The sequence below is a fragment of the Lissotriton helveticus genome, chromosome 12 (genome assembly GCF_964261635.1).
Source record: "Lissotriton helveticus chromosome 12, aLisHel1.1, whole genome shotgun sequence".
Classification (NCBI taxonomy): Eukaryota; Metazoa; Chordata; class Amphibia; order Caudata; family Salamandridae; genus Lissotriton; species Lissotriton helveticus.
The window spans coordinates 365,840,829-365,866,745 of NC_136073.1; the positions used below are offsets into that span (position 1 = coordinate 365,840,829).

The following is a 25,917-nucleotide window of genomic DNA, read 5'->3' on the forward strand; positions in this document are numbered from 1 at the left end:
CTAGTGCAGTGGCCTGCTGAATGTGTCTGATTCATAACATACTGTTCAAAGTTGGATGATGGCCAGAACCCTAACATCCTAATACACAAGCCACGACTGTCTGTGTGTCTTGTTTATTACACCTTAATGTAGTTACTTGGAGAAAGGGATTTTATCGCATGGAAAATGTTTTCTATGTGTGCAAAAAAAGGACAAACATCACAATTGCCCGTACCATACGAATTTTCCAATGTATGGTTAAACTGCAGTTTTTAGGGCTGACAAAGGTGACCCAGTAGAACTAAGAGAAATCATTATTTTCCCAAGGGTATATATATATATATATATTCTTGATACTTATTTGATTTACAAAGTATGAGGAAGAACTATGCTGACCGCAGGCAGGTATGTATGCCTCCTGGTACTTCCTCAGTTTTGTTGATCATGCGCATGTGCTATGGAGATCAGTGACAATCAGTGACAAAATGAGAATTCTTCCTGTACTGGCAAAAAAAGTTTCATTTACGTTGCCAAGTCACACCTCAGCAAAATTGTACTCTTCACCAAACGACTATTTTTTAATGGCTTAATAGTCGATATTCTACATGACGTGCTCAGTGGCTGTTTCGTTAATCGGAAAAAATGGCCGGATAGCCGACTTATTCAGTAGCTTTGGGACCTTCCCTTCCCATCCTTATTGTACGGTCCCCTTCCTGCATGTGATCACTTTCCTCTTTATTAGCCTAAATAGAGATTTAAAAAAAAAAATCTCATGATGCAGTGTCCACTACACCATTGGTGCTGCAGCTCTTCCCTCCTACTTATGTTACAAAATTCTGCTCTCTCCAAGACCACGGCCGGACTGGGAACAGCAACCAGCCCTTGCAATGGCCTCGACCGTCCCCAGGAGCAGGGGGAGGGGTTACGCTAGTGAGAAGCACCGCTCCCGCGTTTGTTACAGGTGGGCAATATTGCAAAACTGGCCCCCAATAACAAAATGAGTCCCTACCCTTCCGGCCCACCGGGGAAAACGCCCGGTGCCCGCTACGTCCAGTCCGGCCCTGCCCAGGACACTTCTTCACAGCACATGTCCAGTGTGCAGGACCTGGAAAGGTCATTGTCTCCGGGCGTGCCCTGAACAGCACAGTCTGCTTCTAGACCTGGTGCTTCTCTTCACACTCCTGAGGATCCTTCCAGGACTTTGGAAGGAAGTCTGTAAAGCTAGCTGCAGAATACCTTCTAAATAGAGTTCAGGGGCTCCAATGTGAGCTGGGCAGTAATTTGTATAATATTTATTGTCCCCGACAAAATATAATTTAGCAGGGTTGGAATTTATCGGGTGTGATAATTATCAAGAATTATGCGTTTTTCCCTAATAGCGGGGCACAAAATGCAGATTTTGGTGCTTACAGCACTGGGGGTATTTACCAGGCTTTTTTCATTTGTTGAATATCAGCAGGTTTGACCAGTCACAATTTATCCTGGAAATTTGAGATTAATCTCGGTCTCAAAATCCTGCAATGTGAAGTAACACAAGTTACCAAAGCTATCAGAATTTAGTGGCCAACTTGTAATGAGGGCCAGAGAGAATGTTGCCTCGTCATGCAATATGTATTTGTGAATTTGTGATTGTGTGCAAGTGTGGCTTACTTCTCACTTAAATGTGGCTTGATTTTTCTGAATTTCCTTATTAAGTTCAGCTTATTCAGGGAAAACACTTTGCGCAGCCCCAGAATTGACCAAGAGACACTAAATCAGTGAATTATTTTTATTAACCGTTGTGAAGGGAATTATTTAGTTGAGTTCCAACATTATCTCAATTGTAGAGGAAAAAGAAGGGTTTGTACAGTGAGGGTGCTTGTCTAGAACGACCCATTTTCAGTTTTTAGGAGGGCTTTCTTGAATGTAAGGAGTAAATCGAGCTATTTAGTCTGAAGTTGTGACTAGATGTATATAAGCACACAACCTTGTCAAGGACATATGTGCACTCAAATGGCAGGCTGATGACAGGAAGTGATCATGCGATATATAAGGGGAATTATCTTACGAGTTCCCAGTATGTGAGCCAGCAAGCGAGACTCATCATATTTTTAATAATTTCCCTTTTGGATAAAGAGGGCGAGTGCTCCCATCCCAATTTCAGAGATAGGCATCACTTTTCATTTATATGTTAGGGTTTGAATTATCCTCTGGCATGTGGATTGAGCTCTTTAGGAAATGATGCATGTCTTTTGAAGGACAAGTCAAGGGCATTTCATTTTATGTATTTTTATTTTTATTTTCTGTGTGTTTTGAAGCGAGAGATGCGCTCGCTGCCTTGCACATTTCAGTACATCATGTTTACCATCTGAATTAATGAGAGGATTATTTTTGAACGGTGGGTAATTGGTAATGAGCAGGAACACAGTAGTGTAGCATGAAGGGTGTATGCTGTTGGTCGGCGCCACTAGCGTAACGAAACTTATTCCACCCCCCCAAAAAAAAACTACTAGGAGGGGACCCGCTCCTCGCCCCCTCCCCTTCCCCCCCTTCGCTACCAAGGGGTGCCCGGTAGGCCTGGGCGGTAAATTCCGTTCCGCTCGCGGAATTTGGGTAATTTCGCGGAGAATGCGAAATTGGCCAAAATTCTGCATTCCGCGACTTCGCAAAATTTTTTGCTTGTTCGCGATCTTAAAATGCATGTTTGCGAGATATTTCCCCCCGAGCACGCAAACAGTGAATGCGAACAGGAAAAAAGCATCGCGAACAAGCAATTCCACGTGTTTGCGGAATTTCTGCGTCTTCGCAGAGATTTTTTACCATTTCGCGGAGATTTGCGTAACGCGATTAGGCAAATTCCGCCCACCCCTAGTCCCCGGACAGCACTCCTTATCTATTTCCATATCTCCGCCTCTCTCCTTTTTGACTATCTCTACCTCTGAGTCTTTGCTCAATGACATTTTAAGGATTTTGGGGGGCCCTGGAAAGACATCTTTCAGCTGTTTGTGTGAGCACCGTTTCTCAAAATCAGTTTCAGTATCACGTGGGCTTCAACTTGCAGAAAATGGGCAGAAAATGACGAACAGGGGGCCCAAAATATGTCTAGCACTGGGCCCCAAAAATACTTGTGACAACACTGCGGGCAGTATTTAAATGGCAAACAAATAAGTCCAGGGACCCCCAGTTATTCTTAGGAGACTGCCACCAGCGCCGCCGGTTGCCAGGATTGGACATAAAGCTGCGTGTTTTTTTTCCACTACGTGCCATTTTTTTCACTTCTCTAAAATCAGTGACTATTTGTCTCACTCTTGCAGGCTCTTTTGTATTCCTGCTTTCACTCTTTTGCCACTGTTTTCCCATCTCTTTCCACCACCCCCCCTCTTTTTTGCCCTTCTTCTCTGGGTAAAGTCTGATGGTAAAAAATAAACCCTGGTCCTCAAAAATTAGCGCTGGTTCCCACCACCTGCAAGCACTGGCACAAATTAAGCGCAGGCCCACCAAGAGAATCAAACTAATCTTTAGCGCCCATTTAAGAATTACTCACTCCTGCCTTTTGAAATCCCAGTGCTCTGTACTTAGTGTTTTTGGAAGTTCAAGTTGAGAGTTTTGATTGAAATTCTAGTTTGAATTATCCTCTTGCAGCATGAGGTGAATGAGTAGTAGTTTGAGGATTTGCCATAGCAGCTTAAGTCTTTTACCTCCATATCTCATACTGCATCGCCATTCATTAAAAAAAATAATCACAACCAAATATATTCATCCAAGTGCCTAAAAGTGATCAATTTGGCACTGCGCTCTATCGAGGTACTAGCACTCTCTCGTGGAACACAGTCTAACTTTTAAAAGTGAAACACTATTACCTGTGAAGTTGGGTGTAATTCAGCATCCAATTGGATTATTTCAAATAGAAAATCAAAAGACAAATATGAATTATGTTTGGAGTACTCTGATCAGTACCAGAACAAATGACTGAAATAGGAGGAAAGCATACTTTTATTACATTGTACTAATATTTACTCAACTTAAAATCGTCAGCTAAATGATGTTCCTTAGCCAGTTTTTCTTGTCAGTAATGTTTTCCATCTTTTTCGTTAACTTTGCAGGATGCCCTGTGGTCCCCAAATATTACTATGTGCCTGCTGACTTTGTTGAATCCGAAAAGAAAAATCCAGATAGCCAGAAGCGATTTCCCAGCAACTGTGGGCGTGATGGAAAGCTTTTCCTGTGGGGACAGGCCCTTTATATCATCGCAAAACTGCTGGGTAAGTAGAAAAGGGCAGCCGCAGTCAGCTGAAGTACAAGGCATACCCAACAAACAGCTCGCTGCCAGCAGCTGGAGGCAGAGGCACACTGCTGCATGCACTGTACCCTGGCTGCTCTTTGCAGTACATGGATTCTTGAATAATTATCACTCCTGCATTGTTGAGTGATGACCCGGAAGCACAATACAGCCCGGGGAATGTGTGGTTTTGTGTGTCATTGAACACATTTCAATATACGTTTGAGAACTAGTATTAGGAAGTGTTCTTGCTGTATTAGTTACGGATAGATGTTATATATAGTCTTTTATTTAATATCAGAATTTTTTTTTTTGTAATGTTTGTTTTTAAAGTTAATGACGAGTCCACACAATAGATTTTTAACCCCTTCGATGCTTATGACGGAACGGTTCCGTCATCAGCATCGGTTGAGCTGTGCTGATGACGGAACCGTTCTGTCATGACCACACCCGTTTTTTAGAACCTTCAGCACAGCCTGAAAATTCGCGCCGCGCTGAAGGTGTTGTTAATTACTCGTTTTAGATTAGATTTTTTCCATCACTTACTTGCGGTACCGGCAGGTTTTGTTAAGAATATCGTAGGGAGAGGGCCCTGTGGCTGCGACACTAGGTCTCCACAGGAGACCCTTCACCTAGTTCTTCGTTGCCCGTATTGTGCTTTTCCCAGGAAAAAGTTTTTAAAGGATTTATTAAATCGAGCTGGTTTTAGACAGGCGCGAGTAGCCTTGTTGTGTTTAAAGCTTTCCTCTGATGTATATACCCTATTTTGTGTGGCTAATTTCTTGAGAGTCGCTGTTAAATAAAGGAAAACTAGGGGAGACTAAAGAAGAGAGGAAGGGTTCCTGGGTTATTGGCGTGCCATGTCTGATCTAACAGGGCTGTAGTAATCATGTGACAACCTCCCAATGCCTGCTCTAATGTACTGAATTGTATCGGAGAGTGATATTTTATGTATTTTCGGATATTTTTTTTGGAAAATTTTTATTTTCAGTTTGCAGAACACAATAGAAAACAATACAGAGAGCGACACCCCTGGATACAAACTACATACGGGTAGAGCACAGTAGTAGGAGGAGTCCCAACGGCAGTATAGCATAGACAATTCAAAGTAAAAATCTGATGTCCTGCCAAGGAGGGCAGCCGGAGCTGAAGCTAGCAGTCTTATGCACAAAGTGCTAAACCCTTCTAAAGGTGCAATGGATGTCGCCTAACAGGATCAACCCTAAAGAAAAAAAAACTCCCCCCATCCCTCCCATCCCACCCCCGTGGTGATGACAGCCATTCATACATACAGACATACTTCCCTAATTAAAGTTGAAAGAGGTGGAGCGCGCGCACAGAGGGAGGACAAACTGCTGAGGGCAATCCACGTGAAAGGAATCGGACTAGGGGGCCCCAGCGGAAGATGAAGTTCTTAAAGTTCCCCAGAAAGATGTCCGCCACTCGTTCCACACTCCGGAGTCTCCACAATCTCGCGTGCCAGACGGAGATCGCTGGAGCAGCTGACTTCTTCCACGCCGCAGCAAGGGTGAGTTTAGCTGCACCGAGGCAGAGCCAAAGAATCTGCTTGTCGGCTCTCGTCTGATGTTCAAGATCCGGGTCCCGGAGCCCGAGTAGGACATGTTCTAGCGAGGTAGATATCGGGTAGCCAAGTATGTCCTTGATGTGGGACAAAATCTCCTCCCAATAAGGGTAAATGATCGGACAGTCCCACCAGATGTGGCGGAAATCCCCCAGGAGGCCACAGCCTCTCCAGCAGCGTTCCGATGAGGACGGAAAGATGCGGTGCAGTTTGGACGGATACAAGTACCAGTCCATCATTGTTTTGAGATGGGCTTCCCGCAGAGCGATTGTGCGCCGTGATGTCCCGCCAGAGGCTTGTCCATTCGACATCGGTGATGTCTCTTCCGAGCGTTCCTTCCCAGTGCTCCATATAGCGTGGGCGGGGCGATGCCGCCGTAGTGAGCAGCAACTTGTAAAGAAAGGAGATGGCCCCCTTCATGGTGGTAGTGCGCAGGAGGAAGGCCTCGAAGGTGGACGGCGGTCTCGTAGCAGCATCGCTCCTCTCAGCGGAGGTAGCCCAGTGGAGGAGCTGGAGATGGTGATACCTTTCAGACGGGGGGACCCCATAGTCTCTCATGCAATTAGCGAAGGTAAGCGGAACGGTACCGTGGAAAAGATGAGTAAGTGCTCGACAGCCTCCCTCGCGCCACAGTCGGAAGGGACCCTCATGCAACGCAGGGGGGAAAGCCGGGTTGAAATGAATGGGGGTGAAGGGTGATGGGAACGTCGTCCACCGATCATCGCCAGAGACCGTGTCCCATACCTTCAGCACCGTGCTGGTGGGGGTACTGATATAGGCATTTCTGGGCCTATCTCCTTTAGGCTTCCAAGCTAGATCCCATATGGACCGACCCGCGACACTCCTGTCCATGCATGTGCAACCAGTGTTTTTCTGAGAGTTGTTGGGACCATTCCACTAGGACTCGCAGTTGTGCCGCCTTATAATACAGGTGCATATCAGGAAGACCCACTCCCCCCTCCGACCGCAATCGGCGTAATGTGAAAAAGGAGAAACGAGCGCGCCCGTCCTGCCAGATGAAGCAGAGCATCAAAGTTTTGAGGCGTCTAAAAAAGTCTATATCCAGCGGAATGGGAAGGGCCTGGAAAAGGTAGAGGAATCTAGGGAGGAGAACCATCTTAATGGCTAGTATTCTGCCTAGCCATGAGATGTATTTGGGTCTCCAGCGGGCTAAGTCAGCCCGTATGGACGTCAGCAGCGGGGGGAAATTTGCAGTGAATAGGCCCCCTACGGTAGGTGTCAAGTGGATCCAGGAGAGAGCCGGTCGCCCAGGACAAGGGGGACAGAAGCCGTATTCGCTCCATTTCAGTCTGTGACAGCGTGAGGTTTAGGATGTACGATTTCCCAAAATTAACCTTAAATCCGGCTACCTCCTCAAAATCGGTCAGGACCTTCTGGACGTGTGGGAGCGAACGTGCAGGTTCCGCTAAAGACAGCAGAACATCATCTGCGAAGAGTGAAATCTTGTGTTGCTCTCCAGTGAAGGGGAGGCCCCGAATCCCCTCGTGCTCCCTCACCACCAACGCCAGTGGTTCAATGCTCAGCGCAAAGAGCAGAGGGGAAAGGGGACAGCCCTGCCTGGTTCCGCGGGAGTGGGCGAAAAAAGGGGACAAGTGGCCATTAACAGACACCCTGGATCGGGGAGTACTGTAGTTCGCCCGGATCATCGTGATGAATTTATCCGAAAATCCGAAGGCCGCTAGGGTGCTGAACAAAAACCCCCAGTCCACCCGATCGAAGGCCTTCTCCGCATCCAGACCCTCTAGTACCGCCGGGATGCGGAATCTATTGGCTTTTTCGATCAAATGGATCACCCGACGCAAGTTATCGTGGGTCTGCCGTCCTGTGATAAAACCCGATTGATCTGGGTGGACGAGGGCTGGCATCAGGTCCTGGAGTCGGCGTGCAATAATAGCTGAATATAGTTTTGCGTCGATATTTAAAAGGGCAATCGGTCGGTAGGAAGAGCAACTAGCGGGATCCTTCCCGGGTTTGGGGATGACCGAGATCACCGCCTCGGCCATGGAGCCAGAAATGCAGCTAGTCCCGGCCATCGCGTTGAAGAGATCAACTAGGTAGTCACAGATCTCGGCGGAGAAGGTCTGGTAAAAGAGGGCGGTATAACCATCTGGCCCCAGAGCCTTGTGGGGCTTCAGGGCTTTAATGGCATCTAGAATTTCCTCCCGGGAGAAGGGGGCCGTCAAGAGCTCGTTCCGGTCAGCAGAGACTTGAGGCAGTGATAAGCCTGCCAGATAACGCCTCTGCGCTTCAGGATCGTGACCGTCGCCTCTATATAGGTCGGCGTAAAAGCGACCAAACAAGGCCGCCTTTTCCTCGTCACGATGGAGTGGGTCCCCCGATCCGTCCCGCATGCTCCCAATGTATTCTCTTTCTCGTTTGTCTCGAAGCTGTCGGGCCAAATACCTTGTCTCCCTGTGCGTATGAAGCGTGGCGCAGTCGTAGTAGAGTAAATTCCGCCCTGTTGTTGTAGTGGGCCCTCCGCTTCCCCCTTACCGCCGTAAGAGGACGAAGGGTGAGCCGGGAGGGGTTCAATTTATGCACAGATTCCAGGGAGGTCAGCTCAGCCTCCAGACTCTCCCGTTCCGCCCTCCGCAATCTGTTAAGGTTAGCGTTTAGGGCGAGGCATGTGCCTCTCAAGGAAGCCTTGCAGGCATCCCAAGTAGTGAAAATAGAGGTGTCCGAAACCGGGTTGAGGGCCCAGAAATCTCGGATGGCCGTCCGCAGTGCCTTACAGGAAGTGTCATCTCGGATTAAAGCAGCCGGAAAATACCATTTGCGTAATCCGTCCCCCCTCGCCGACCAGCGCAGCCCCAGGACCAGCAGGCTATGATCTGAGACCGAGAGTGGAAAGATGCTGGAGTCGCGGACATCGCCCCGGAGGGCCTGGCTTAGAAAGATATGGTCTAGCCGGGAATAGGAGCGGTGGACAGCAGAGAAGAAAGTGTAGTCTCGTGAGTGGGGGTGCAGCGCGCGCCAACTATCAATCAGGCCCATTTCACCAATCTTATTCTGCGTGGCTGCAGAGAACGAGCCGGCCTCGGCTCTAAGAGTGCCAGAGCTATCCAGGCTTTTGTCCCACACCAGGTTAAAATCTCCGAGAAGGATCAAATGGCCCTCAACAAAATTATCAATTTTTCGCAGCAGACACTAGAGAAAGCCATTCTGCCCTGAATTAGGAGCATACACCACCACAAACGTACAAATCCTTTCATGCAGCAAACCTTTAACCATCAACCAGCGTCCTTCCCTGTCACTCTGCATCCCCATTGGTTGAAAATGAAGTGCCGCTCGAAACAGAAGGGCCACCCCTCTATGTTTGTGGCGGCCGAAGACCTATAGATAAGCGGAAAGGGCCTATGCTTAAGACGGAGCTCATCCCTACGCGCTAAGTGGGTTTCCTGCAGGCCCACCACATCCAGCTGATGATCAGTCGGGTATTTCCAAAGTTTTTGGCGCTTTTGTGGAGAGTTTAAGCCCTTTACATTCCAAGTAGCAATATTAAGTGGCATAGAGATAAATTAGAAACACTCGCACTGCAATCATCACATCTATTCGCCTCCCCGGACCAGCCAGCGTGCCAGCCCAATCCAGCAGTCTCCAGTTCCCATCCTCCCTCTCCCTCCAGGGGCCCCCCCAAGAGCCTCCCACCGTCGTGGTCAGTAGAATCAAGAGACGATGTACACCTCCGCAGTACCCCAATTCCTCGGACCCAGGGAAGGGTACCCCAGCAGAATCAGCACACACAACAATCCACGCATCCCTGTCATCACCACCCCTTCGAACAACCCAACCGACCACCCCATCCCCCAACCCCACCATCCCTTCAACAACCCCTCCCTCATTCAACCCTTCGAAACCCCAACAACCCTCAAAACGGACAACCAGACCCTGAGCCCAACAGTCCCCCCCCCTGCGGTAGCCCTCCAGGTCTCACCCACCCCTCCCCTACCCCAAACCAAAAACAAAAGCAATGTACTTAGCAGTCCCAGCGGGGAACAGTTCGTAGTGGTCCTCTTGGGCTGGGGATGTGGTATCCAATGTGGGACCCCACAGGCCACAGTACGGGGTGTCTTCTCCAAAAGTACACTGAAACCCACGGTACCTGGCAACAAGCGCCCCTCCGGCACTAGCCCGCTGGCGGCTCAAGGATCAAGCGGCACCGGAGCTTTGCTGGGACGACGCCAACGTCGCCGAGGCCACCGATGCCACTGCATTCCCTCTCTCTTGTAAGCTGGCTGCACGATCAGGCCGCCCACGCTCTGTGGCCGGGCCCACTCTCTGCCATGAGGAGGAACGTCTGCGCCGTCGCTGCGGTGATCTGCCAGACCCCTGTAAGGGAGTCTCATCATCCAAGCCCAACAGTTCTTTTGCCGCCTGGAGAGATCGAATCTGTGCAAGTCTGTTCTCCCACCGGAAGATGATGCGAAAGGGATGACCCCACGAATAGGAGATGTTGCGTTCCCGGAGGAAGGTGGTCACCGGGCGGAACTCCCGCCGCTTCTGAAGGGTCGTTGCCGCTAAGTCCTGGTACAGCTGCGGGTGATGTTCTCTGAATTGCAAGGAAGAGATAGTTCGCGCCTTCCGTAAGATCCGCTCTTTTAGCTGGAAATCGTGCACACAGGCTAGGATGTCCGGGGGCGGCCCCCCACCCCGTCTAGGGAGACCGACCCTGTGTACTCTGTCCATTTTGATTTCCTGAACATCAGCGTCGTCTAGAACGTGCAAGAAAAGAGCTTGGACGTAACTCCGCAGATCGCCTGCCTCTCCGTCCCAGGGTAACGCCCGAATACGGATGTTGTTCCGGCGGGAACGGTTTTCCAGGTCCTCCGTATGGGCCTGAAGATCCAAGTTCTGCTCCGTGAGCCTAATTATATCTTGCTGCAGCTGATGGATATTGTTTGCCCCGTTTAGGTCATGGTCCTCCAGCGTTGCAACTCTCTCTCCGAGGTCGTCCACGTCTCTCCGCACTTCACGGAGGTCCGACGCTAGTTGGGCGCAAAGCTCAGAGATGTCTTCCTTGATAGAGGCAAAGAGCTCCGTCATGAAGGCCTTGGTAGCAGGGGCCTCATCGTCCGAGGTCTTGGGCGAAACGCTTGGTCCAGGGGACGGTGGTTGTTGTGAATTCTTTGCTGCGCCATCCTTTCCGGGCTTCCCCTTGCGCAGCGTGGAGGACATCGCGACACCTCCGGGGAGGGTAGCCGTCACCACTCCGGTATTCACAAGGGCGCCTCAGCACCAGCGCCGGGGAAGCAGGACTTTTACCGCCCCCCTCACAGTCGGGGCTCACCAAAATGCAGGTCCCAGTCCGTAACCCAGGTGTCCGCCTCTGGCACTCCGCCCCTGGGGGTTGCGCTGTCGATATCACTGCTAGTGTCCCAAGGGCATGGCCTCCCCGGGCTCACGGTCCCGGCCTATGTCCGGCCTCGCCACGGCCAGCCGCCGCCACACAGCGCGTGCCACTCACCACTCGAGTCGCGTAGCTCTCTAGCCGGGCCCCCAATGAAGGGCACCTCACGACGGTCCAGTACCACAGGGGGCACAGGCGTGGCGCAATTAGGGGGGCGCCGGGTCCCCTCCGGAGGTCCCTTCCGGGCGCTCAAGTCTCAGGGGCCTGCTCTCCTGGGTTGCCGTCCCAGCCTCCCTCGCACTTCAGGGACGAGGCCGGGGAAAGATAGCGCTGCTGCTGGAGCCCCCAGTGGCTGCTGATCCCTCTTAACGGACTTCCCTCTCCGGTTACGCCGCCCCTCCACCTTCCGCTCAGAGCTTCTCCCCAGAGCCGCGGGGGGGGGGTAGGCGCCATCCCAGAGGACCGGAGACCCCTCTCCGCTGCCGCTCCACCTCCGCGTCCTCGTCCTTCACCTGCAGTGCCCAGAGCCCGAGCCCGTCAAGCTCCCAGGGCTCGGGGGCACGAAATACAAGCAGCAAATGCTCCGGGGCCCTCTTCCAGGCCTCTTTCGATCGGGTGCGATCTCCGACGTCCCCCACTCCAATGCAGGGCGCGCTTCAGGAGTAGATGCAGAAGGGGAGATCGCGGCCGGTCTGCAGCGCCAGGTCCGCCGAAGCGTGGTCGGGGGGAGGGGAAGCAGCGAGGCCGCCGCACTCACCAGGGTCCGCCGATCCTTCCTATCGGCGCCCCCCTCCAGTCGTCGCCTCCGGTGGGATGCAGGGGGTGGTGCGCCGCGGGTCAAGGACCGGCCGCCCCTCCTTGTCCTGTCTCCGTCAGTGCTGGCTCCACGCCGCCGCGGACCGGAAGTCCGGTGCCCCTCTCTACGCAAGGCCGGGGATTGCAAGGCTGCAGAATGCCGCGGCGGCAATGTCCGCCCTTGGGTCTCCACGGCCACAACTGAAGCTCCGGGCCGAACCCCTCGACTCCATGGATCACTGCAGTCCCTATCGGGTGAAAAAGCAGGCCGCCTCTGGTGCTATAACAATGCTTAGCTGCGTATTTTTGGTTTTATATATGCTTTTGTTCTCAAATCGAATAAAGCTATTGATTGATTATTTGTAATTGTTATAGTAATTTTAATTATAAGAAAAGGAAAGAAAAGATTAAGGAAGAAAACAGAAAGAGAAGAAGGGAGGAAAGTAGACCGGGGAGGAGGCTGGAACTGGTGGCTTTTGTTTAGGACAGTGTGATTGACTTGAAGTGCACTTAAGGTACAGAGCTGAGGTAGAAGGAGGATGGGTCTGGGAAAAGGGTAGAGGCGAGCACCTGCAATGGTGGTTTATGTTTCTGAAGATAATCATGAATCGAGTTTCATAGTTTTCTAGATGAAAGGTTTTTGTTTTTTTTAAAGCGTAAATGATTAGGCTTTTGATAAAAGCGAATCAGACCCACCAGGTATGAACAGAAATATTGGCAGCGTTTTTCCATTCCGATAGAACCAACTTCGTGCACATAACTAACATTAGGTCAATAAGTAAAAGATCATGGGAATTAAGTGGAGGGATGTCTACCGCTCCAAAAATGCCCGATGAGGCTATGGATGGATCAATGTTGAAACATTATTGAAAACTGTACTGATGACATTTTGAATTTGTACCCACAGTTGGAAAACATGTTTCCTTTTAACCCCTTCGATGCTTGTGATGGAACGGTTCCGTCACGAGCACCGGTTGGGCTGTGCTTATGACGGAACCGTTCCATCATGGCCACGCCCGTTTCTTAGAACCTTCAGCACAGCGTGACAATTCGCGCCGCGCTGAAGGTGTTAAAGAACATGTTAGCCGTGAGGTTGGGTTCTAGTTTGAAATTCCAACATCGGTTTGAATCCATGATGCCAGGTTTGTGTAGTTTTGAAGGAGTCCTGAAAGTGTTGTACATAGGCCACAGTCACCTTTGAGTGAGAGCTGGAGTGATCTTACTTTTAAATGCGAAGAACCAGATTTTAGCCAAGCGAATGGCCTGTTATTTCTCTATGTGATGTGTTCCAAGTAGAGGTAGTTTTGTGAACAAGCAGTGGTTCAGATGGAGCAAGAAGAGCCTAAATCTTTTGCCAGATGGCCCAACCTGGCATGTCTATCCAGAAGGGATGGCAGTTCTGGAGGGTGGGTGTTACCTAGATTTCTTATAGCAGTTTTCAGTTTCTAGAGCAGATATGAGTCAAAGTTAATGAGTTTGTAATTTTGTTTCAGTTCTGAAAATGTTTTTGGGTTGTTTCTGGTGCCTACATCTTTGAAGCCAGAAGCAAACTTTTCAAGGGCTATCTTAAAGGACTGCTTGCTGCTTGATAATATCCTCCTAACCCCATGGGTAACATGGGTGATGCAGATTTTCACAACTTTGGGGGTCCTCAAATATTTTTCTAACCTTGAGATAATAGGTAATGCTTCTAAAGATTTCGTGAAACATCTGTTTTATACCCACCGGTTGCATGTTCAATTGGAAAGGGGGAAAAAACTAAACACAGTAGTGACATACGTTTATGCATCGACCACATTAGGTATGGAACCGCACTTAATATGTAATCAAGATACATAATCCAGGTTTTATCTCACACATCTTAGATTAAGCGCTCTGCACTTTCAGTTTGCATTCCTCATCTAAGGCACTTAGTATAACAATCTCCTCAAATGTCCCAGTGATATCTCTTGTAGGCAAAGCACTTTCTGATGCCGTTTTGCACATTGCATAACATACATAGGAAACGTTTTCTGATCCCTATTATAAAGGAAGCTAACATTTTGGAATAGAAAGTTGAATTTAAATTTTTACAACAGTTGGTGTCAAAATCAGTGTGTTACGCTGCAACGAATTCTGTTAAGTGCATTACAACTGTGTGGAAAAAATATGGTATGGGTAATATTATGTGAAGCAGTTGAGAAAATCACACTGTGTGATCCTTGACAGAGGAGACACAGCAGCCCTCATTCTCCTGGACATCTTTGCAGCTTTTGACATGGACTCACACTCCATTCTCATCAGGCGCTTGCACGAGACTGGCACCCAAGTACCTGCTTTCTACTGGATTTGCTCCTTTTTAATGGATAGAACACAAGCTGTCAGCCTGGCACCTATACTACTTGGAAGCCCCCAAACTGATCTGCAGAGTTTCTCAAGGTTCATCACTCAGCCCCACCCTCTTCAACGCATACCTATCCCTATAGCCAGTGTCCCCCCGCGCATAACATCAACATCCTCTACTATGCAAATGACACACAACTGTTGCTCTTCCTCACTGAAAAGCTCGCAATACAAGAAACAAGTTCACAGCATGCATGACCGTAGTCACCAACTGAATGAAGGCCAACTGTCTCAAGCTCACCATGGGCAAGACAGAAGTAGTGATCTTCAGCAAGAACAACTCACCATGGGACCCACACCCATAACCCATGCCATGCTCCTCGGAATAATAGTTGCCCTCAAACTGGACATGACTGCACTAGTCAACGCAGTCACTCCACCTTGCTGCCACTCTCAGGAAGAAGATGATGAGGAAGGTCTTCAAATGACTCCCAAGCAACACAAGAAAATCTGACACTCCTGCCTTAGTCACCAGCAAGTTGACCAATGGGAACACCCTCTGTGCCGGGATCACAAAGCAACTCTCTAGAACACTACAGAATCAACCTCAATCTCCCACACAGAACTCATATTACACCTCACCTCAGGGAACTACACTGGCTTCCAATACACAAATGCGCTCCACTCTTCACTCACACATTCAAGGCAGTCCACAACTCAAGCCCCACCTACTTGAACAGTCGCTTCTCCTTCCACCAACCATCAAGAAACCTCTGCTCTGCAGGACTCCTACTCGCAACCATCCCACCTATACACTGAACCTGAACAGGAGGATGAGCGTTCTCTTACATCGTTCCTAAAGCATGAAATGACCTCCTCTCTTCTTGAATTCTGCAAGCAGCTGACAACTTGGTTTTTCAATTGGCCAACCTACCATAGGTAAGGCGAGGCACACACACCTACTCAGTGCCAGGGTACCCTCGCTGGTGAGAGAGCGCTTTACAAATACACATGACATGACGGTATAGGTGGACAAATTGCTTAAGAAATCTCGGTCAAAATGAATTTTATTGTACATGTATTTTTATTCCTTTTCTCTTACTTCTTAGTCATGTTTTTATATATTATGCATGTTTATGGCTAGGATTAGCCGAATAAAGGATTAACTGACTGACTAGATAAATGCCTTTGGAGGCCAGACTTTATCAGAAGATCATTCGCTCATTAATTTTAATATGCTTATTTTACCTAAGGGAGGTAAATTCTGAGTTTGGGAGTTTTGAATTAGAGTTTTTGATCTAGTCTTCGTAAGACATCTGTTGGTAGATAATTGAATAGGAGAGGCTGGAGTAGATACCTTTCTATTGGTAACCAAACCAGCATTGCGTGATTCTCTGATGTGAACTAACATGAGACCTGCCTGGCTAGAAATTTGTGTAGTCTAAGTTAGTTCAGTGGTATTCTTGATTTTGTTTTTTCTATAGGATTTCTGATATCATTTTGTCAAATGTATTATAAAAGGACATTGATAATTTTAGTTGGAGCATGGTGTTTGCCAAGTTGATGAGTAGCATAATCATCATGTCTAGCCTACACCACCAGGTGATTCATTTTGGGGACCATTGTGGTAGTAGATCCCTTGACATTGGATCTAGTTTTATTTTCACTTAATGAGAGAGTACCTTGGAGATCCATGACAAACCAGATGCCCAGGTATTTTAGGATACGTATTTGTCATTTTAAGCTTTTATTTTGTAACTTAGAGGAAGTACAATGAACATTTAGATGGAAGACCTCCATTTTTTCCATGATCCGGGAGTATCCAAAAACCGTTGAGAAATCAGAAAGCACATCCATGATGTTTAGTAGAGCACTGCCTGCTTGCTCTGTAAAAAGTAGTACATCATTGGCTTTTGCTGCCACCTTTAGTGTACTGGCAGAAAAGGTATTCCTTTAATGTTATAGTTCACTCTAACTGATGCAAGGAGGGGTTCAATTATAAGTAAGAAAAAAAGGGCCTACAGAGGGCATCCCTGTCTAGTGCCCAGATTTACTTGAAATAATTTGACAGACATCTGCTAATTCTGACTGAGGCTAAAGGGGTTGAATAGAGGGCTAGGGTCATTTTAATAACTGATTCTCAGAGATTGAACTTGTGAAGGACAACCTATAGATAACATCATGAGACTTTGTCAAAAGCCTTTTTAGCGTCCTAGACTATTGCAGCAGAGGTAGACTTTGCTTTTTCTAAGATGTGCGAGAAAGTCCTGATGTTGTCTCAGGCCATCCTTTAAGAAAGCCAGTTTGTGCGAGGTGGATTTGCTGGGGAATTATTTTTGCCAGTCTGGTGGCAAGAATTTTGGCATATAGTTGACAATCAATGTTTATAAATGATATTGGATGGTAGTTTTTGAGGTCCAGAGGATCCTTACCTTCCTTTGGGATCACTACTGTTGTGGCAATATATGTGGGTCCTTGCATTTGACCTGTATTTGCAAAATCTCAAACATATTGTGTAGGGGTTTTAAAGTAGATTGCTTAAAGCCTCTATTCAATTTGCTGGCACATCTATTACGGCCAGGAGCCTTACCAATATTTTACCCTTGTATGGCTATTGTAATTTCCCTTTGGGTTATGAGTTTTAAATATTTCTCTAGCCTCCTGGTCTAACGTAGGAAGAGACAGCCTGTTTTAAGTATTCTTCTCATTCATTAATGTTAGTATCTTTCCCAGGATTATAAAGATATACCTACATTTCCTGTAATGCTACAAAAATATCTTTAAATACTGTCATATTGATGCCTTATTGAGGCAATATTGGATTTGTAGTCGTTAATTTTTGATAGCGAGGATATGATCATTTTTTTTCTCTCCATTGGACTTCCCAGCTTTTTGGTAAATAGCCATTTAGGTGCTTTATCGCGTAGAATTTGGTTGAATTCATATTTTTTTAATCTTGTAGGACTCTAGAGCATTTAGAGTGAATACATTTAAATTAAAGATTTTTCATTTTTAGCTTCTAGATCATAAGATTAATCATTGATGCTCTGGAGGATTTAATGGCATCCTAGAAGAGTTCTGATTGAGTAACCTTCATATTCATATTTATGCAATAATTTGTCTTTTTGGATCAGCATTTTTAATTCTTCATTATCCACGAGCATTGCATTCATCCTCCATAGCTTTGGCTTGGATGTAGGATCACCAAATTCAATATAAAAAGAAATGCAAGAGTGATCAGAGATCCCGTTAAGTTCTGTTTTATGGTTGGAAGATTGTTGTGGCTATCATCAATCAGAAGATAATTGTGTGCCTATCATCAATCAGAAGATAATTAATCCTCAATAGAGAGTTGTGAAGGTAGGAATACAAGTTAGTCACTGCCTGCCGGATTGTGAATCTGCCATATATCTGTGAGGTTTACACAAAGGGATTAATTGGGCATGGGCTTTATTTGGTCTAAATTTTATCTTTGAAATTCTTTCTAGGTTCCAATTCAGAGGTAGTTTGAAATCATCTACAAGTATTATACCTATGTTTTGGGGTAGTTCAGAGATCATTTTGTTAAAGAGACCAAAATGAATGGGCATCATTAGGGGCATATTTGTTTATAATGTAGTTTATTGTTAGTTTTCGAAATCTGGGTTATAACTCAATTTTTCTTTTGCTATTTGTCGGGGTGTGTAATTATAAATGAATGTGAAAAGGGGGTACAGTTAAAGGGCGCACTTCTGGGAACATGAATAACTGAACACTACACATCATGGGCATTAGTCGGAGCGGAAGTCTCTAGCAACTTCCGACCTTTTATTTATAGCCTTCTGGCCACGCCTGGCCAGAAGATGCTACAATGTGAGCTTGTGGTTCCGGGGCTCAGCCGAGACCATCGGAACACTAGAGCGCTACATCCCTTCCCAAGTTAGTCTTTTAACTTCGGCCAGGTTGATGACCATCAGCACACAAAGTCTGCCAGCTTCTGGTTGGTCTTAGATTAGGCCGGAGATCATATCGCTGTTGTCCTCTTGCTGGTGTTCGTGCAATAACTGGTCGGGGATGAGGATGTGATGGTGGCATGGTTGCGTTAGGGAGTGATTCGGTGTGGGCATGCCTTTCTTCTCTTTCAGTGGGCTCATCTGCCCCGGGGTCATCAACTCGCTCTTCACAGCCAGAGTCAGATGGAATTCATTTGAACCATGAGACATTGCGTGCCACTTCCTCTCCGTTATTCTGCACGGCTATTGTAGTTCCTTTTGTGTTTTTGATTGTCCATGGTTCTGCCTCATAAGGAGTGCGGAATTTCCCGTCGGGTCGCCTTGCTCGGATCAGCACGGTGTCTCCGGGCGTGAGCGATCGTTCATGGGCTCTCCGCTTCCTGCATGCTCTGTCATTATTCCGCCTTCTTCTCTCTTGGGTGTCCTCAGGGGAGTTTGGTTTCGGCCTCCAGTTTTCAGCCATCGGAAGAATGTCCTTCCGAGATCCTGCAAGCATGAGGGACCATGGTGATCTCAGAGTGGTGCTGTGGGGCGTACTTCGATATTCCCCGAGAAAGCATTGGATCGCATTCTCAGGGTCTGTGCCTTCCGCAGCGGCGATCCTTAGCATCTTGTTGATGGTTCGCATGAACAGTTCGACTTCGCCATTGGCTTGGGGCCACTGTGGTGTGATGCGATGGTGCTTTACTCCTAATCCTCGCAGGAATTCTTTAAACTCACTCCCTTGAAATGGGGGTCCGGTATCGGTCTTGAGAATCTGCGGGATTCCAAACATGGCAAACACCTTGGCGAGGATCGGTTGAACGTTCACAAAGCTAGTGGATGCAGCCACCTCCACAATGGGGTATTTAGTGTAGCTATCTATGAGTACTACTGTTACTCTCCCATTGGGGAAACTGCCAAAGTCTAGACTGACCCATGACCATGGGGCAGGTGCTGGGTCTTCTGTGATTATGGGTGCTGGCGCTTCGGGGGTACTGGTCAGCTAGCATGCCCTGCAATTCTGTACCACTTTGTCGACATTGCTTTCTACATCAGGAAATTACACTTTTTCACGCATTCTGGCTTTCATGCGTCGGGTGCCTTGATGTCCTGAGTGGGCTAGCACCGTTGCTTGCTCTTGGAGGGTCAGAGGTATCACAATCCGACGCCCTCTTAAAACCAGTCCGTTCTCTGCCATGCTGAGTTCATTGTGTATCTTCCAGAATTTTCCCAGCCGGGATCGATCTACCTCGCTCCAGTCTTGGGTGTTTCGTAGAAACCCATCCCAGGCTCCTGCTTGAATGGCATCGACGACCTTTCGAATCACTATGTCATTGGGATATTGATCCACAATCATGGATGCAGATAGTGCCCGGGGGCATGACCCCTGAGCTATCATGTTTACTGATTCTTCCATTTGTGTATCTTGCTCGTCTTCGGGCACTGCTCCAGCAGCTGGGTGTCGGGATAGGAAATCTGCCGGATTTCTCGCTCCGGGTCTATAGACGAGGTCCATCTGATATTGCTGTATTTGGATTGCCCATCGTTCAGTTCAAGGCGGTGGATGAGGTGCGGTGCCTTTGAACAGAGGAATTAGTGGTTGGTGGTCTGTGACCATTCGGAACGGGCATCCAGTGATGTATAAATGAAAGTGGTTGCAGGCCCACTTGACAGCTAAGGCCTCTCTTTCTATCTGGGAATATCTTGATTCAGTCGCAGTGAGTGCCTTGCGGGCAAAAGCTTGAGGGGCCCATACTCCTGGCTCTGTCTCCTGGGTCAGTAATGCACCCAAACCGACCGGACTGGCATCTACTAATATTTCTGTCCGTTTCGAGGTATCAAAATATGCCATTGTGGTTCCATCTAGTAGAGCGTCTTTGATTTTATTGAACGCTTCTTCTTCTTCTCGGGCCCACTTCCAGGGGCTATCTTTCTTGGTCAGGTTGCGGAGGGGCTCTGCGATGGTTGCGAGGTTGGGGATAAACCTTGCACAGTATTGGGCCATGCCCAGGAAGCTTCTCACTTCCGATGCTGTCCCCGGGGCAGGTGCATGCTTGATGGCTTGGGACTTCCGGGGGTCCACTCTGACTCCTTCGGCATCAAACACGTATCCAAAGAATTCTATGGATATCTGGAAAAACTGACATTTGTCCTTGTGCAGGGTCACCCCATGTTCTGCCAGCCTTTTGAGGGTCGCTCTCAATCTGCGGTGATGTTCCTCGCTTGTTTTTGAGTGTATTAATATGTCATCGCTGACGTTGAGCACCCCTCGTAGGCCTGATAGTATTTTCTTGACAGTGTTCTGGAATATCTCAGCGGCTGACGATATCCCGAAGTTTAATCGCTTGTAGCGTCTGAGGCCTAGGTGGGTCTTGAACGTAGTGATGTACCTACTCTCTTCTGCCAACCTCAGCTGGTGGTAGCCAGCGTTCAGATCTAGTTTTGAACACCACTGGGCTCCGTTAAGGTCCGTTAGTATGTCATCTACTGTTGGTGTAATGTCTTTCCCTTTTGATCGCTTTGTTGGGCATTCGCATGTCAATGCAAATCCTTATCTTCCCGGGTTGTCGAGGCTTTTCTGCTATCACCATGGGTGACACCCACGGTGTTGGGCCAGTCACCTTTTCAATGACTCCCTGGAATGGAATTCTCCTGTGTCTTAGCGCGATTGGCTTGATAGCCTTGTCAATATGGAGCTTAACGGGTGGCCTCTTGATTGTTCCTAGGCCTTCAAAGAGCGATGGGAAGAGTTGCAAGATGTATTCAGTTTGTAGGCTCTTTACGGCATTTGCAAATGCAATGAGGTTTAGATCTTCCGCTGTGTGACTCCCGACCAGGAGATCAGCTTCTTTGTCCACAACGTGGAAGGTTGTCGTCACTTCTCGTTCTTCGGACTTGACTTGTACTACCATCTTTCCACGCATGGGGAAGCGGTTCTTGGCTTCCATACGTCAATATCCGAACTTTTGATGGAGTTAGTTGTGGTTTCGGGTTGAGTGCTTTGTAGTGCTGTATCCCCATCACATTAACGGTGGCTCCGGTGTCTATTACTCCCGTTACTAATGACCCGTCGATTTGGATCTGGCATTTGGGTTGTGGCCTCCTCCGCCTCTTCAGGTCACTTGTGAAGGATACAAAGTAGCATTCATCATCCTCTTTGGTCGAGGAGTCGTCTAGGCGGTCGTATCGCCGATGCTGAGACTTCGCTGACCGGGGTGACTGGGCATCATCTAATGCTAGCTGCCTTTACGGTTCCTGAGAACGTCTTTTTCCCGGACTGGGTCCTTCCGCGGAAGCCTCCTCTGCAGACGCTGGCAAAGTGGTTCGGCACTCCACACTTTGAACATTTTTTTCCGCGAACAGGACATCCCTCTGGGCCATGTTCTTCACGTCCGCAATAGCCACATAGTGATCGTCGCAGGGTTCTTGTTGGCAATCGCCCACGCCCGCTGCGGCCGGGGTTGCAGACGGCGCCGACTCTTTCAGTTTTTCCGTTACTCCTGTGTCTGCGTTGGGGTTTAGAGCGGCCTCCATTGCTGAGGACCTGACATCCGATAACTCATGCGACCGCGCCAAGAGTAGTATTTCGTCTAACGTGATGCGAGGTTGGCGCAGTATTACCGTCCTCAGAGGTTTGTTGCGACATCCTTGTATCAGCTGCGTGGTGACTTCTTTTGTTTGATCATCTTCTGGACACGTGCTTATCAACTCTCTCAATCGTGCGTGGAAGGCGTCCATTGTCTCTCCTTCCCTCTGTCTTGATTGCCTGAATTTGAATCTTTCATAATGTGGGTTGAGCTGTGGGTCGAAGTGCGCATTCAGTGCTCGTACTGCGGCTTCATAATCATCTGCTCCTCCTTTATTCGGCTGATGAGCGAAAAGCTTGTAGATTTCTTCACCACCAAAATGTAATAATAGTGATCGTTTGACGTCGTTTTCTTTTTCTTTTGTGGCTACAAAGTAGTTATTCAACCGCTCCAGCCATACTGCCCACCTTGGGGCCGCCGTTGCTGGGTCAACGAGCTCACTAAAAGGTGGTAGCGCTTGTATCTGCGAGTGCGCTGACTGCTGTGCTTGAGGTCCTGCTTGCTCTTCCGGGGTGGTCCCGCTGGGGGTTGGGCTTGTTGTCTTCCTCCTGCCCCCGCATTTGGTGGGTTTTCTGCTTGTTGCCCTCCTGCGACTGCATTTGGGGGATTTGACATGGTGGTGGTTGATTCTCTTTACTAGCTTTGCTTGTTGGTGCTAGTGTTTGTTTATTGCCTCTGCTTGGCTCTGCTGTTTAAGGTGCTCCTATGTCTGTGTGAGCGTTTGGTTGTGCCAGTGCTTGTTTATTTTTGCAATTGGTTGTGCCAATGTTTGTTTGGGCTTGTCTTTTGTGCCAATGCTTGTTTGCCTTATTGCTTGGGCTTGTCTTGTGGGCCAATGCTTGTTTGTTTTACTGTTCTCTTTTCTGTGCGCGGCACTCGCACACATGCGTTTCTGGGCTTTTCCTCAGCCCTGCCGGTCATCCCACCCCTGTCGCCAGTGTCGGGGTGTGTAATTATCAATGAATGTGAAAAGGGGGTACAGTTAAAGGGGGCACTTCTGGGAACAGGAATAACTGGACACTACACAGCATGGGCATTAGTCGGAGCGGCAGTCTCGAGCAACTTCCGACCTTTTATTTATAGCCTTCTAGCCACGCCTGGCCAGAAGGTGCTACAATGTGTGCTTGTGGTTCCGGGGCTCAGCCGAGACCCTCGGAACACTAGAGCGCTACACTATTCTAGATAACAGAAGCAGTCCGCAACTGAATTATAGTTACTTGTAAGGGTTCTCTGGCCCTTATTCTAGTTTCCTGTAATAAAATGATGCCCCCCTCTGTGCTTATTGCAGTAGTTGCTTATATTTTGTCTTTTAACTGGATGGTTCAACCCCTTAGTGTTTACGAAATAATTTTTAATTTCTGATTAGTAAATGTGTTCATACAGTCACAATTTACCCGATAGAATATGGACATTTTGCCCATCTACTCAAGTCTACCAGAGAGAGTGTTGAGTGTTTCATGAGTCTACCGAGACGCTGAGCCAGACTGTTCCAGGAGGACAGTTAAAGGAAAGGGAAGAGGAAGCATAGAGAGACCAAAAGGAAGGAATGAGAACAAAGATACCATACCCCCACCCCCAAGAGAGCACTCAAACTCTTTTGCCCACTCATAGTCTCCCAGAACAGTCGTAACATATGGACATTGACAACTTTTTTGACAAAACTAAGTATTGAGATAGTCTTATGCTGGATCCTGCTCAAGCAACTTAAAGCACTTTCTAGGTAGAGATAAGGCTCCTCTCTACACAGATATCTAATAATACGTTGTTTTACCCAAAAATATTTTATATATATTCTTGTATCAAATCAGATAATTGAATTGCCATAAAATCGAAAGATCTTCACCTAAGCTCTGGCTCTGTCCATATGGCTTATGCTTCAGCACCAGGATACACTCCAGGGCGAGTTGTGCTCAATGCAAATACAACAGACACATCACATTACATCTACCAGCTCCTCCCAGTAGTTTCTTCTTCCTTTAAGTGCCCTTTGTTAAAGTGACCAATAAAACTGAGGGCCTCAATTAGTGGTAAATGTTGCAAGACATGCATACAAAACTGATAACTGACCTGTTCTCAGAGTTGATGCCTCCAGGCTAGTTCAAATTATGGTTTTGCGAAATTTGCTTTTGTGTAATTACGTGAAATTTCGGAAAATTTATGCAAAATTATGTGGATATACTTTAGCTTTTTTTTTTTAATTAGTAGACAAAAATCACAAACAGCTGCTCAAATTATGTTTGTGTTTTTTTCAGGCACTCGTGCTAAATATTTACCATGAGTGGTGCATAATTACACAATACAACGTAATAGTGTAATAGTGTAATTTTGCGAATTTCACATAACAAGAGTAAAGCAACATTATGCTAGATCATCACAGCGTACCACAAAGTACGCCCCTAAATAGTTTACAGGTGGGGAATTGCTGTTTCTTATGGCGAACCCACATCTGGTGAAAACATCTGTTCACAGGACACTCGGCGCGACTTCCCACACTCAAGCAGACCTATTTTTCCCTGTCTACACCATCATACAGAGACCTATTTTTCCCTGTCTACACCATCATACAGACACACACAGGTAGTACTTGAAGGGAAAAGCACAAGCAGGTCCCCCATGCTCTGGCGGATAAATCTCCCAGCATATCCGTTCTGGTTGCAAACAACTGAAAAGTTATAGACTTCCAAATTGGGGTGGCAACCTGTTTGCAAAAAGGGAAGGGTTCCTGTTTACACCCCATCCCCTTTGTGAATAGGATCCGAAGTCTCAGGGTAATGATTGTCAAAGTTGCCATAACCAACAGTTTCTGAAATTATGCAGGACAAAGATTATTTTTTTTTTAATCAAAAAACCTTCCTAGTTCCCTTTAGGGAAATTGGCTATAAAAACAAGTTTAATTTATTTAAAGTAAATCATACTTGCAGGACATCATCCTCGTGATTTTGACTGATCGAAGTGATTGGCAGTTTACAACCTACCTACCTACTCACTCTGAATCCATATTTTGCGTGCTGACCTATATATTCTCAAAATAAGTTTTTGGTCTCAGTGTGACCGCTTTTTGTGGCCAGAACATTAGTATATCTGGCCATTACCGCTCAAATGAGTATAATCAATAAAAAGTCCCTGTTTCTGCTTCTTAATATGGAAACAAATTAATGTGCTGAAGAATATTTTTCTGTTTCCAAAAACGTTGAGTCCTCAAACTTTAATACACAATGTCTAGTCCTGTAATTGGCTTCCAAATATATTTAGTCCTTCCAACTTTCATCAGCCTCTCATTAGGGCACACAAAGGAGGGCTGGAGAGGAACCCAGATGAACCTATGCATCATGTCCTAATAATGTGGAGCGGTGCTTTATGAACAAGCTAATAGCATTCTGTCACTCCGGCATGATTAATGTCCCTCTGGCTGCAGAGGTAGTCAATCGTTTACTAAGGGGGGTTGTTTTATAAACAATAAAACACCAAATTGTGCAGTTGGAGGGGAGAGGTGTCTTTGCTGCTTTCAGGCCTCACTATAAAAATGCTTAGATTTATATTTAATACTTAAATTAACTCTTGCAAATGAAATAGGAGCCGGAACTGCCTATTGCTACCAGCAAGAAGGCTGAGGGTTCGCTTTTCATGGCAGAGTGGAACATACTGCCTGGTGAAAAGACAAAAGCGACATTGGGACCTTCTTTCCTTATTGCATAATACAGAAGCATTACATGGGGCCACAGCAAACCTTTGATCTCACGAGTTTCCAGACTCTGTCTAGCTGCCTCTGAGTGGCTGATCCCACCTAGAATGGTGGACCAATCCTCTTCTCAGTGTGGTCCACACCCTCCGAATAACCTAAGCACTTTAGAACACTCTCTTGTACTGTTGTGACCAGCACAGACAGCACTGAACACTCAGGCCAACCTGCAGACCTACAGAGTATTGCAGAGGCTACTGCAATCTATCATACACCTTTACTGTTGCCCCTAGTCTGTCCCCCTTATTTCCTTCCCTCCTATGTGGCTGGGGATTGTCTGCACCAGAATCCTCCTCTTGGTGCTGGCTTGGTC

The 25,917-nt window shown here is 47.4% G+C and overlaps 1 protein-coding gene across 3 annotated transcripts in view; it reads left to right on the forward strand.

Annotated features, from left to right (window-relative positions):
* The window catches only part of PHKB (phosphorylase kinase regulatory subunit beta), a 1,437,099-nt gene that overhangs the window by 894,354 nt on the left and 516,828 nt on the right, over positions 1 to 25,917 (forward strand). For all 3 annotated transcript variants that reach the window (XM_078669366.1, XM_078669365.1, XM_078669367.1), the window contains one exon: positions 4,062 to 4,220. In XM_078669366.1, coding sequence (XP_078525492.1) covers positions 4,062 to 4,220 — 159 coding nt within the window. The remainder of the gene's footprint in view (positions 1 to 4,061; positions 4,221 to 25,917) is intronic.